This window comes from Silurus aristotelis (genome assembly GCF_946808225.1).
Source record: "Silurus aristotelis genome assembly, chromosome: 13".
Classification (NCBI taxonomy): domain Eukaryota; kingdom Metazoa; phylum Chordata; class Actinopteri; order Siluriformes; family Siluridae; genus Silurus; species Silurus aristotelis.
The window spans coordinates 17435339-17448852 of record NC_139586.1 but is presented as its reverse complement, the minus strand read 5'-3'; the positions used below and the strand labels follow the sequence as shown (position 1 = coordinate 17448852).

The 13514-nt window shown below is 38.9% G+C and overlaps 1 protein-coding gene across 12 annotated transcripts in view; it reads right to left on the bottom strand.

The window, feature by feature from the left end:
* The window catches only part of mical2a (microtubule associated monooxygenase, calponin and LIM domain containing 2a), a 53805-nt gene that overhangs the window by 25032 nt on the left and 15259 nt on the right, over positions 1-13514 (bottom strand). For all 12 annotated transcript variants that reach the window (XR_014536380.1, XR_014536381.1, XM_083558844.1 and 9 more), the window contains exons 3-6: positions 8016-8223; positions 7647-7763; positions 4939-5040; positions 217-372 (exon numbers count right to left, since the gene is read on the bottom strand). Coding sequence is in view for 10 of the 12 variants with exons in the window: in XM_083558844.1 (XP_083414970.1) it covers positions 217-372; positions 4939-5040; positions 7647-7763; positions 8016-8223 (583 nt within the window). In the remaining 2 variants the exon portion in view is untranslated. The remainder of the gene's footprint in view (positions 1-216; positions 373-4938; positions 5041-7646; positions 7764-8015; positions 8224-13514) is intronic.

Here is a 13514-nt window from a genome sequence, read left to right as displayed (position 1 = left end):
AGAGACATAAATACTTTTTAGATATAAATATCAGTAACAGCGAAAGAAACCAGTTATGAATTATATATTGTTTATAGCAACAGAGTGCATTCTTCCGTACTCCCCTCTACACAACTCAACAACTGCTGTCACCGTATAGAATCGGATTTGTTATAAAGCATAGAAATGTACAGCTTATTGGAAATGTTTTGTTGTATTATGTGTTTTCTCTCTCACCTGTTTCCTGTTTGAGGTCCTGAAAGAACTTCTGGTTGAAGATGAAGGCTACGCCACTGATTTCTTCCACTTTGGCCTCTGCTGTCGTGTTCCTGTTGATAAAGTTGGCTGTAATGGCGATGGCCAGTTTTCCTCTGAACTCTTTCCGTCTGAAACCTGACCGAGGTAAAGATGTCATTGCCATTGGTTAACCATATGTTAATTGGTCCATATGTTAATTAAACCATATGTTTTGAATAAAGTTTAATACATAGCACAATGGAATAAAGAGGGTGTGTGATTGCTTGGACGTTTCATGATGAATCTACATACTACTAACCAGTGGCGGGCCGTGCATTTGGTACCTGGGCCTTCAGTGAGTACTTACCCGAATTAATCCACCTCTTAATGCCACCACTATCATGTCGCAATTATAGAAACCATCAATACTATACAAAAACACAATATAACAACGTGTGGCATTACAGAGAGAGTCGTTTTACATATGGAGGCTGAATACCATTTTACTAAATCAAGAAACAAAGTTAAGACAACTCCAAACCTCTACACTCCCACCACAACTGTGCACCTACACCATCTGGAGCAGTTCAGAATCAATATTTGTCTAAAAACATGACAAAAACTAAATACATCCTACTCACCAGAGATGCAGACTCATAATTTGCATCCTCCTCAGAGGCTGTAAGTACCGCTCGTATTCACTGGTCTGGAAGTGGAGAACAAACGCTTTCCCGAGCTGAGACACGCTAGCTAGCTTCGGGGTTGGCCGACCTCCTCACGATGTCTAGCTTTTCTTGAATATTGATTTTTATAAATGTCCGAGACCAAATTAATTTCTCTTTCGCTACTTCTTAAGGAGACTACTGTAAAAAGATTAGCAGTACAGACTTTGAAGGCCCTGGGCAGATTAGATTGACATGGCAGCACATAGAAGCTGAAATCCGATTGGACAAAAAATCTAACATCCACATACATGTACTGGAAGCAGTGCAGCCAAGAGAAACGCTATGAAATGAAGAGAATAGACTGTTACTACAATTTCAGGGAACAAATATTAGAATTAGGTTGTAAATGTAGGTCAGTGCTTTTGATAGTGTTTAGGCCAGAAAAGAAGGCTTTGCACTGCTACTAACAGACCAAACAGCCTATGGTATACTGTAATATCAGCTACTGAATATACTGTTTGAGTATGGGAATAAAGAATAATGTTTTAGTGAACAAGTGAACAACATTAAAGGATTTATTTAATTTCAGGAAATTGCAAGACTGCATTTTAAGATTTATGGATTTATGTCTCACATGCAAAACTGTCAATATGCAAAGATTTAATGCTTAGGAACACAAGGTAAATTTTGTGAGGTTCATTGTTCCATAGTGTAGTGGTGTTTTTTCTTTACAAACAAAATGCCATTTTACTAGGTGGAGGAGTAACAGAAATATGTACCGTAAATTCCGGACTATAAAGCGCACCCTTATATTTTTATTTTTAACATTAATAAGCCGCATCTGTGTATAAGCCACAGGTGTCTACATTGAAACTAATGAACTTTACACAGGCTTTACCGAAAGAGAGTGTCTGTTACACGGTGTAACGGGTGAAATATGTTGTGGCTCCTTTAAGAGCAGAGTGGCATTTCGGAATAGCACGTCACTGCATTCTTCCGGTATTACTGCATATGTGTGCGTGTGAGACTGAGGATTATGTCCTTATTATTTTCTGATGCTCATTTCTAAGTTTCTTTGACTAACCCATAACGCTGTTGACAAGAAAAATAAAAAAGCACGCGTTTTGGAAACCTGTCTGTGCTTATATGATTTCACAACTGGAGTTAGGGAGCTCTCCCTTCACCCAGACTCAACGCGTTACAATGGCTTGTATCTAAACAGTAGCCGACCAAGAAAGTCATTGTTCACTGTCTTCCTCCTTTCTTTCACAACTACAGTGGTACCTTGACCTATGAGTGTATTAATGTACGAGTTTTCCGAGGTACTAGCGGTCACTCGTTAGATTTTTTTGCTTTGTTACGCGAGCAAAAAATTGAGGTATGAGGTCGAGACGCCGCTGCTAGATGGCGAAGCGAAGCCAGAAAGAGAAGATTGTGACGAAAATTAAGATAAGCAAAGAAGAAAAAGTAAAAATTGTAAAGTTTAGGGATACGTAGTGTACAGAAGTGATAGTAAAAAACGAGTTTTCCCTCCGCCTCGGCTTATCGCCTCTACCCCACCTCCACACACACACACACACACACACACACACACACACACACACACACACACACACACACACACAAACACACACACACACACACACACACACACACACACACCCAACCGGCATTTTCATTAGCTCAAGTCGTCTCATCTCCAAGGAAAATACACTGAATAAAACCTTATTATATCTTTACATACTTTTTTCTATTTTTATACAAGATTTGTTATTTATAAATGTATTTTCCAATTTAATAACATGAAACATAAAAACGGGGTGTAATTTTGAGGGTTGGAACGGATTAATGCCATTTTAAGTATTTTCAATATGGAAAACTGATTTGATGTGCAAACAAATTGAGATAAGAGCTCGTCCACGGAACGAATTAAACTCGTAGGTCAAGGTACCACTGTATTTCTCTGGGGAATTTATCTTTTGTCATCGTCGTGCGTTTAAAAAGCAACACCGGTGAAAGTTTTTCACCCGATGCCGTGCAGCTCAGAACACAGGTGAGGTGCGTTTTTTCGTTTCCGTTCGGAAATTTAATTGGTCTTATGTTATGTCGCTCAGTTTTTTGACTTGTAGTTTGTGAAACCGGGAAAAACCCAGGAAAAATTCATAAATTAGCCTCTTCGTTGTTTAAGCCGCGGGGTTCAAAACGTGGGAAAAAAGTAGCGGCTTATAGGCCGAAAAAATACGGTATATATTGTGAAATATTACAGGACAAAGTACTCTAATGAGTTTTTGTGGATTCTAACAAGAAAATGTTAATGAAATTTTGAAGCAAACTTTTAATGCCATTAAAAAATGATTGTATGATTGTGTGTGAGAATGTTTCCTCACTGAGCTACCTGTCAGAATAAAACCCTTTAAATATTCGACTCCTTTTGACACACTGACATACAGCTTTAAATACTTGATATGCTAATCAATACTGATGAATTTGATTAACCTAAAAAAGGGTTCTATTTTAATCATATAATCGGAACCAGCGTTATAATTTCTTTAAGTTTAACTCAGATGCAGGTGCGCAATGTGTTTTTCACACAGCTACTAAAACGTTGTTGTGAAACAAGCCTAATTGAAAAGCCAAAATTTGGAAGTCAAATGCAGGTGATGGAAAGAGTGCAAAAAAAAAAAAAAGCAAATGAGAGTGAGCAAATGTGTTGCAAAGTGAAAAAGAGCAGGCATTCCTTCAGAAAAGGAAGTAAAGAGTGATAAAAAGCAAATAAGTGTTGTGGTATTTTTTTTCTTCCTATCCAGGAGGAGGCATGTTAATCCTACTAAAATCAAAAGCTACCTAACGTGGAGCGACGCAGATCTCACCAAATCTAACAACCTTGGGTGGAGGAAACCACATGGTTCCTTTAGTGTTTCACTGAAGTAACTGATACAGCACAGATTGTTCACTTCCAAAGTATTTCTGCATCCACTGTGTGATTTCATGTTTTAAAGATAATACTTGGCATTATTAACCTGTAACCACAAAGTTCCTAGTCTCTTGTCCGTCAAAATTATGTACAACCCTTTGCAAAGTGGCCAGGCTTGCACTGAATTGCCCATTACTAGTAAGTTCATTCAAAGACACGTCATCTTTTCATCCACATACCCACACCGGTGTCTCCAAAAGCAGCTGCGCTCTCCTCCCATGACCGTGAGGCCTCAGACAAAGATATATTTAACGTCCACCAGACTGGCCAAGCAGGCCAATTAAAGCAGAGGACAAACCACAAAAGCATGTTTTGCCCCTCAAAAGTGAGCATTAAAGTAAATCGGTCATCGTTTGGAGGAGCCTGAGAATGACCTTATTAGGAATAAGCATGTGTTCGGGGGATAGGTAAAAAGATGACGGGTATGAGGAAAAGAATCCAACAGTCAAGCGTCATCCACTGAACCACGGCCAGCCAGCCGGCCTCAGCCCACGGCGCTGTTCAGGAACCAACTGATCCGTTGATTTCATATTATAACCAAATGTTTAGCTAAATCCTCTGACATCATGGGCTATCGTTTTACAGAGCACGACTTGATTTTTTATGGCTTTGTAGAAAGCTCTTGGATAAAACAGTCCAGTTGAAATGGCAAGGGAGCACAGCCAAGAGCAACAGCCAAGTTTCTCTTAGTCAGTGTTGTTCAAGCGCCACAACTGATAAGGAGCCTGAGGCTGAGACGTCCCCTGGGTTTTGCTGAAGACGTTACTTTGTCGTGGTGCATGTTTAAAAATGTCCTAAAGTGCTCAAAAATGGCTTGTTTGCACAACTCGTCAACAAAAACAAGGCAAGGTGACATGCTATTTGTGTTTCCATGCTCCCGTATCGTATTTAAAGTTGTTTTGGCTACCGCGGGAACATTTCCTCTGTATTTATAGAACAACTTTAATTATAGCTACTTGGTTACTGTGTAAACATGCACAATCCCATGTGTGCCTTTACTGGAGTGGACATTTATTTTAGGGGCTTCTGATAGCTTGTATGAAGTTTCGGGTCAAAACAGAAATCATTTGTATGCTAATATACCTTCGAGTGTGTTTCGCCTCCCGTCAGCCCCGATCACAACATCGAAATCAAAGTCAGCTACGGGGTGATCCGACGGCCGGATCTCCGCCTTCCATCCAGGGCCTGTAACGCAAAGCCATGCGCCTGTGTTAAAAAATTTTCAAAAACATTACAGCAGATCCGTGTAATCAAATGTGTGTGTCAGTGCTTTTGAAAGCAATTATTGTTGTTGCTTTTCATGTTTTATTTATTTATTTGTTTATTCAAATTTGTGCTATTTTTTGCTGTTTCATAATCACCAACATAATCACTTTTTTGATACAGTGGCATTTAAAACTAAATTCTAAATAAAGAAATTATGTGACATATTCTGTACTGTACTTGTGTCATTACTGATAAAAAAGTTTTAGCCTAATTTGCAATAATGAATTTAATCATCTTTTAATATACATGAAAAAAGATGTTGCTTAATGATCACGTTATTGTACTATGTTTCATGTTATGTCTCATGCAAGTCCAAATATGTTTTTTGAGTAGTGTGGAAAAGTCATTATGTATAAAGGTGATCAAACAATGCTGTGGTTTTTTTTGTTGTTGTTGTTGCACTGTTCAAGCGAGACCTCTTAAATCCCAACAGGATATGAGAGAATAAAAAAAAAGGACATTGACCAAAGGTTATGTGATCTTACTGAACTGTGTGACTTCTCATAGCCGTGGTGCAAGGTCACAGCAGCTAAAGGTCTTAATTTAGCAAGGCCTCTTGTTTTCATTAGCTGACTCATGTCTCTGATGAATAGACAGAAGAGCAGTTTAATCAACAGTCCCTGAGCAACAAGGCTTCAATAAAGATCAACTTAAAAACCTCACAAAAACATTACTTCATCCAAAAGTAACGTTACACTGATTAACTCATGATGCTTTGTTAATAAAGCTATAATAATGCGATAATGTATTGAGCTATCATTCTCTTAAAATGAGCAAAACTGTGCACTGACCCTGTAGATGATCTGCACCTATTAAATAAAAAAGAACCTGGAAGGAAAGCACTGGCTACAAACTAATAATTACATCAACAGCTGCTGTTGGTTGGTTGTCATAGTGACAACCAACCAACACGGCTTTTAAACATGGCAATGTTTTAAAAAATCAGGAAGCCTTGTGTTTTGCCTTAGCATTGTCTGCCGAGACAGAGATGAAGGTCACATGGGAACTAATGAAAAACTGACCACTGTGCAATCCAGTAAATGTAATGCACGACTTCGAGACTTCCTGTTTTGTCTCACCTGCTCTGGCTGCACCCAGGACGTGCCCTCAGATCTGTATTGTGTTTAGTTTCATCTGTGTCTCGTCCTCTTCTCATTCCATTTAGCACACTCTTGCAAATCCAAAATATTTAAGGTTCTAATTTATTATTTTGTATGAGGTCAGTCATATTTCTGGAAGTCTATTTTTTTTTTTTTATTATTTTGACTTTAAGTCAGATTGCCTTTGTGAACACATTTCTGCTGACAGGCAGACCTTGATGGTGCTCAGTTCAGTAAATTGATAGCGATCCCGCATGTTTTTGTTTTTTACTAGACCATGTGAGCCAATACAGGACATTGGGGTGGAGAAAGAAATAGTGCTGATGTCAACAATTTCCTATTTCTGATTGTTTTGTTTTTTTTACCCTTTTACCCACACCATTAGTTCTTCTTACCAGCTCGTCTTCAAGGCCAATTTGCTAAAGTTTTCTTTTTTACTTTATTTGTGCCCTACATAACATAACATATCTTTTTGGAAACACTACACAGCTGAAAGCATGTTGATACCTGACCTTCACAACCTCATGCGCTTGCTGAACATCTAATTCCCAAAACATGCTATAACTGCCTCCTGTTTTCTAGGAAGGCTTTCCATTAGGTTTTCGAGTATGACTGCCACAAGGACATTAGTGAGGTCACTGATGTTGAGTGAGAAGGCCTGGCGCAAAGTCAGCGTTCCGGTTCATTCCAAACATGTTCAGTGGGTTTTTCCACATCACACATCTCTTTTTGGAATTGTGAGTTACTAATATTGATATCAATTATTATGTATATAAACCCTATCCACTAGTCACAACATTAGAGAGAAACTGCTTTGGCCTTTATAGATAATGGTATGTATTGGGTATGCTTTGGCAAGATACACTGTATGACTATTTACATAACATTCACATTTATGGCCTTTGGCAGATGCCCTTATTCAGATCGACTTACAATTATCTCATTATCTCTAGGCTAAGCAGTGGAAGCTCGGCAGTAAAGAGGAATTATAATGCAATACCATACAAAGACATTCTATACAACTGTATGCTTCTAACTTTGTGTCCAAAGTTTAGATATAAACCACACATGGGTGTGATGGTCATGTGTCCACATATTTTTAGCCATAAAGTAATGCATCATTTTGGGATTTTAGTTGATCATTAACTGCTATGGATTTTAACATTTGATCTTGGAAAAGAGAACTAAATCAAATTAGCATCAGTGTGATAATTCTTGTAAATCGACCTCATGTGTTACATAGAAAATGGGCAAGGAATAGAAATGAAAGGTCTTGGGTTTAATTACAGAAGTTCTTTCGAATTAGCTTTTGAAAGTCTTTTTTATACAATCCGCGGTCCTTTGGAGTGCTGATAATGTTGAACCAGTTGGACATGACCGTTTTTTTTTGTTTTGTTTTTTGTGGTCAGGCAGGGATGAGCTCACCCTCATTTTCCTGGTCTTCGGGAGGCTCCAGAAGCTTTATAAACTCCACGTTGATGTGGAACTCAACCCCCACAAGAAGCGCAATCTTCAGGAGCATGAGCTGCAGCTGCTGAATACCTGGCGGACACATTCACAACTCTGAGCTCTCATAGCTGTACCTGAATCTGTTTAAACTAGTCAACTAACAACATTATAAATAATTATTGTAAAAACCAGCACAAAAGAGGAAGGAAAAAAAAAAAAAAAGCAAACAGAGAACTGACAGTTACTTCCCTATAAAAACATGAATTTCGGTTGCACAAGGGAAATAGTGTATATGATCTACATTGGCCTGGATATCTGCATACAGAGAGATTACTCAGTACTCACTGATGTGGTCTATGGCGCCTGCACAGAACTTGCCGTAAAACTTTTTAGCCCCCAGGCCTCTGAGGTCATGGATGGTAAAGGGCCACAGGTGCAGAACATTGTTCCTGGAAAATGTGTCTCTCTTCTCAATCACCACTACTTTGGCACCAAGGAACGCCAGCTCTATAGCAGTGCGCAGGCCACAGGGTCCTCCTCCAATTATCAAGCACTGTAAAGAAGAAAACAACCAGGTATACTGAGTAGCTTACAAAGCAGCTTTAATAATAAATGACAGATCCTACTATTGCATTAATTTCGAATGTTTACTTGAATGTGAATGGTCTGCAAAACAAGTCAGCTCCTGTTATCACTTTCATCATAGCAGCTATAAACAGAATTCTATCAACAGCCTCTCTTTTCTCTCTCTTGTCACAGCTTGTCAGGTTACTGACAAACTAGACAATGCGAAGTCCAACAGAGGAACACGTACAGGAACATCTTTACCACATTACCACATTATCGCTGCTTTGAGACAATGTTTATGGTTATTTGCTATACAGAAAAATGTAATTGGATTAATTGAATTGAATTTACTTCTGACAGAGCTGACAATAGAGACTTCCCAAAATGTTAAATAAATAGCACAGAGAAAGCATTTCAACATTTACACACCTTACACATGAAATTTTGTTTATGTGGCATGTTTACCAAACAAGTCCCTGTGTAAAGGTTACTGCAAAAGCGATCATAATGTAGTAGAAATGAATGCTATGAACACTACTTCATTAATCATTGTTCAAATGATCATTGGACTGACTTGAAAATAAACAATTTTGTGTTTACACTTTAACACTGCAAAATGTACTGGATCATACTGGTGCTTGTGGATGAACAATAAATACTGCAACTTACCATTACTGATGTTATATAATACTGTTTTATATATATACACTATTCTTTTTTCTTTTTTCAGACACTGTAATGTACACCACATTATGAAATCTAATCATTTGATAACCAATATTTTTACCTTTTTATTAACAAAGTAGCCTGTGCTGATTTGCTGGGGTCAGTTGAAAACTGACGGTAGCCAGAATAAGGCATATGAAAGGAAGCTATTTCCATATGAAGATATCAAATACCTGCTCTGTGACAATATTAAGAATGATCATGTTTACCAAAGCGCTACAAAAAGCAAGGAGCGCATGTGTCATCATATTCACATTCAATCAGAATTACAGCATGTCATATCAAAGGCATGCAGGCTCGCTGTACCAGGGTCACAAGAATGCAGGAAGTCAGGTTTTCAGTTTACTGAGCGTGGTTAAGAAAGCCGGCTGTGGGATGACTTCATTCCCTCGGGTGCACGGCTAAAAAGCCTGGAGGAGGTTAACGTGGATCTTCTCATCTCCTTACTAATCTCGCTCTGAATCACTCGGCAGACCTGTTATTTTTCTCCCTGTCTAAACCCAGATGCACTGTTTGACCCTGCTTCTGATTCAAATGTTCCAGTGACCCAGGGAGATGTTTTTTTTTCATACAGGATTGGTCATTTCCTCCCCTCCCATCGTAGCCCACCCATTTTGGCAACCGTTACTGTGGTTGACTGACCCCAAAGCCAAAGTGCTGCAACTGCATTCAGGACTATCGGCGTGTTTGAACAGAGAGCTGTATTTCCTCTCTGTTGGCAGGAGAGATTCACAGAAACAATTGCTGGGATCAATATTGTGTTATTTGGGCTTCGGGTTGCAGTAGAACTTGTGTCCACTGTCCACAGTCTTGGATCAGGCCAAATAGCCTGCTGAGTTCAGACTGACCAATAAAAGCAATGAGAAATGAGGTAAATGAAAACCAGCACAGTGAATCTGCCTGATCCAGTCAGAGGAGTGATGAAACTTTGGACCTGTTAACACCAGCAGAGACATGCGTGCATTGCATTCATTCTTTGACATGGCCAGAGAAATATGTGTATGCCAAGCTTTTGACTAATCCATCACTGGCTAAAACATCGTACTTCATTTTCAACAAGACTCTTTTCGACAATGTCTCCGATCTGCTGAACGTTACAATCACAATGCAGTTCACTTAACAGTGTCCTATTATCAGGGATGGACAAATCAGTAGACCGGGACACAAAGATTACATGCCAGAATAGTTTCCTGGGGGACATGTAGCCTCATTAGACCAGGAGTCACATGCAAGTTTGTTTGTCTCTTCTATGAAAACCTACTTGCTATTGATTTTTTCAGTGCAAACATTTTCAATATGTTGTGACACACATCAATACCTCAAGCACCAGTAGTGGACAGTAATTTCTGTACTTTTTATGTGTTTCCATTTGAGGGGACTTTTACTTGAACTTCACTATATTTCAAAGTCAAATATGAACATTTGACTACATTTTCACTCTACATTCACTCATTTTGATATATGAGTGGATAAAAACGTAACTGATCGAGCACACAGCAAGCCACTGATCATGGTAGAGCGCACGCTGTTTTGAACTTGTTTTGATTGCCGCTTGATAGTGTTTACTGTAGCACCAACGTACAGTTCAGCATTAGTTTATCACCAAGCAGAACATTTCCAGAGGAATAAGTGATGGAAGAAACTCTGGACTCTAACTTGCCACAGCACAGAAAAGAAGGTTTTGGGCTCATGATAATTTTAACAGATATCAAACAGTGTTTGAATAATGAATATCATTCTTTTAATAGACTGGTGTGCTAAGAGTAACTTTAGAGTTTTTTTCCCATAAACTGAGTTGATTAAGTAAAAGTATTGTAACAAAAACAATAATAGGAACATTATAGCCAAAATATATCATAGTACTTTGGATACTTGAGTACATTTGACAGCAAATACTTTTGTACTTTTACTCAAGTGAAAGTTTAAAGGGAGCACTTTTACTTTTACTGGAGTCATATTTTACCCACTGTATCTCTTCTTTTACTCAAGTACATGGTTTGTGTATTTCGTCGATCACTGTCAAGCACACTCTTAATTCCACAAACGGACTGACAAAAACTGGGCAAAGGATCCTTATAACATATAAAATCACAACACGCAATCATCCCATGGCTAAACGTGATGAGGAAAAATAAAGAAACTTGGAAGATAAGATTAATTATATCCTTTTAAACATTACATCTTATAATAAAACGTTCTAAAAAGACTTGCTGGCTTAACTTTCTGGTACCTCGCATACAAATATTCCCTTTGAAGAAAGTGCTATCTATCCTCTTCTGCACACAAAAACTCCTATAACTGTCTGGTGTCACTGTGACACTGTGTCACTGTGAATGACAAGGTGGACAGCAAGAGAAAAAGAGAGTGAGAGAATGTAAGACAGAGATAAAGAGAGAGAGAGAGAGAGAGAGAGAGAGAGAGAGAGAGAGAGAGAGAGAGAGAGAGAGAGAGAGAGAGAGAGAGAGAGAGTCTGGCATCCAACACCAGAGAGCAAGACTTCCCAGCCACAGTCTCATGATTAGGATTCAAATCATTCACTATTAAAAGCCAATAAACATACATTTCTGTGTTAAATGATTCCTTTTACTTCCTTATTTTATTAAGGATCAATTGTTTTACAAAGCTCATCTTTTTAGCTGGCACTGTGTTCACAAATCGGTACAGAAGAATGCACAATCTGTCCAGAGTGTGTGATTTCAAGGAAATTTCATCAGATTATAAATGTGTTTAAAAAAAACAAAGGCATTATTATGTTAGAAAATTAGATGACTAAAAAGGCTTTAGGTGTGAGCTAACCTTTAGAGAAAAGCCACAGAGCAGAAGCAATGCTTCTCTTTTCAGTCTGTGACTTAGTCGTGTTGTGGCTGTTCTGATGCATGACTAAAAAGATGCTATCATTGCAACGGATTCCTGTCTTTTGGCTCATCCTGAACAGGGTAAGACAGCAGAGGTGTGGTATTTCCTTCTCAATCAGTGCAGACCTGCTTCCTGCCTGATATGTACAGATCTCGTCCTAGTTTAAGCGCTTCTCATGCACTAGTTAAGGTGTGTGAATATCTGAGTTGAGTATGAAACTCTCCTCTTGTGACCCACAAAGAAAAGAAGGGCAATAGGACCATCATCATCAGAGAGTCTGTAATTTATACAGCTTGCCCCTGGAGATCCATAAAGTTCAAGATAGTATCAATGCAGCACTGGGGCAGCAGAGTCCAACCAAATATCTCTTATCAAATGGAAAAGTCTGCAGAACAGGAAGTGGCATGCATGACCTGCCAGGTGTGACTTCCTGATGAAAGCTGTGGTTCTTAGTTAATCCTTACACGTAGGAAAGTATGTTTCACACATCCATATCCATATCCAAGTCATGTGATTTGGGACTGAATTTCTGCCTTCGCACAATACAATATAAACTAGTGATTCAAATCCCGCTAATTCAGAATCAGACAAAGTAGAAAACAATTCAAGTAAAGGGAAAATGTCAGCGGAGAGTTGTCCAGACCATTTCAAACTGAGAGGGAAGCGAAATTAAAATGATCCCTGTAAAATTCACTGTACTGCTGCTAGTGCAGGATGTATTGAAGTGTATTAGGGAAGTCAATTATAATCGTTCATGAAAATAAATTGCATTAATGATCACCAGACACAATAATAGTGATGTAAGCTGCCACTACTGAGCCCTTGAGCAAGGAAGTCAGTCAAGACAAGACAAGACAAGCAAGGCAGCAGGCATGCAGGCAGATAGACAGGCAGGTAGGTAGGCACAAAAGCAGATAGACTGGCCAACAGGCACACTGATAAACAAGCAGACAGGCTCGCAGACAGGTGGACAGACAATCTGAAAGGCAGGTAGACAGACAAAGAGACAGACAAATTGACAGACAGGCATGCAGGCAGGCATGCAGGCAGGCAGGCATTTGACCCTGAACTGGAATAAGTAAAGCACAGTGACCGCAAAATGGAGGAAATCATTGCGCCTGCAGAAGATCTAAGCGGAAAGTACGCATTTCTGAGTTGTGAGGAAACCGCGCAGTCAAAGCCTTTGGTTATGTGGTCCATATACACACACTGAGCAGGCCATAATAAAAAATTAAGTAATGTCTCACAAAGTCACGGCTGTCAGCACATCCAAAATAAATGCATTTTACTTACAGAACTAAAATGATGTGGAAAATTGGGCTCCATTTTCTGTTTTTTTTTTTTTTTCAAATGCCATCAGATACGTCTGGGTCAAATGTTACATTTCAAACTGCCAACCAGACCAAATATGTTCTACCTGTTTCAGTGCCATGGATCACTTTTGAAAACAGTGAAAAAAAATATTTCTGCCTTTTTATGAGTATATAAGGCAATGCAGCATCAAAATGAGTGTTATTTATAATCCCTATAATCCCTCCCCCGTCCCAAAATCCCCTATTTTACCATGCTTGGTATTTAGAGTGCCTGAGCAAACTGCAGAACTGAGCATCTGATTGGGAGTCATAGCAACAGTAACGACAGCAACAAACAACAAGAAAATAACCCGGAGTGAAAGCAAACCATGCAATCGTTCTG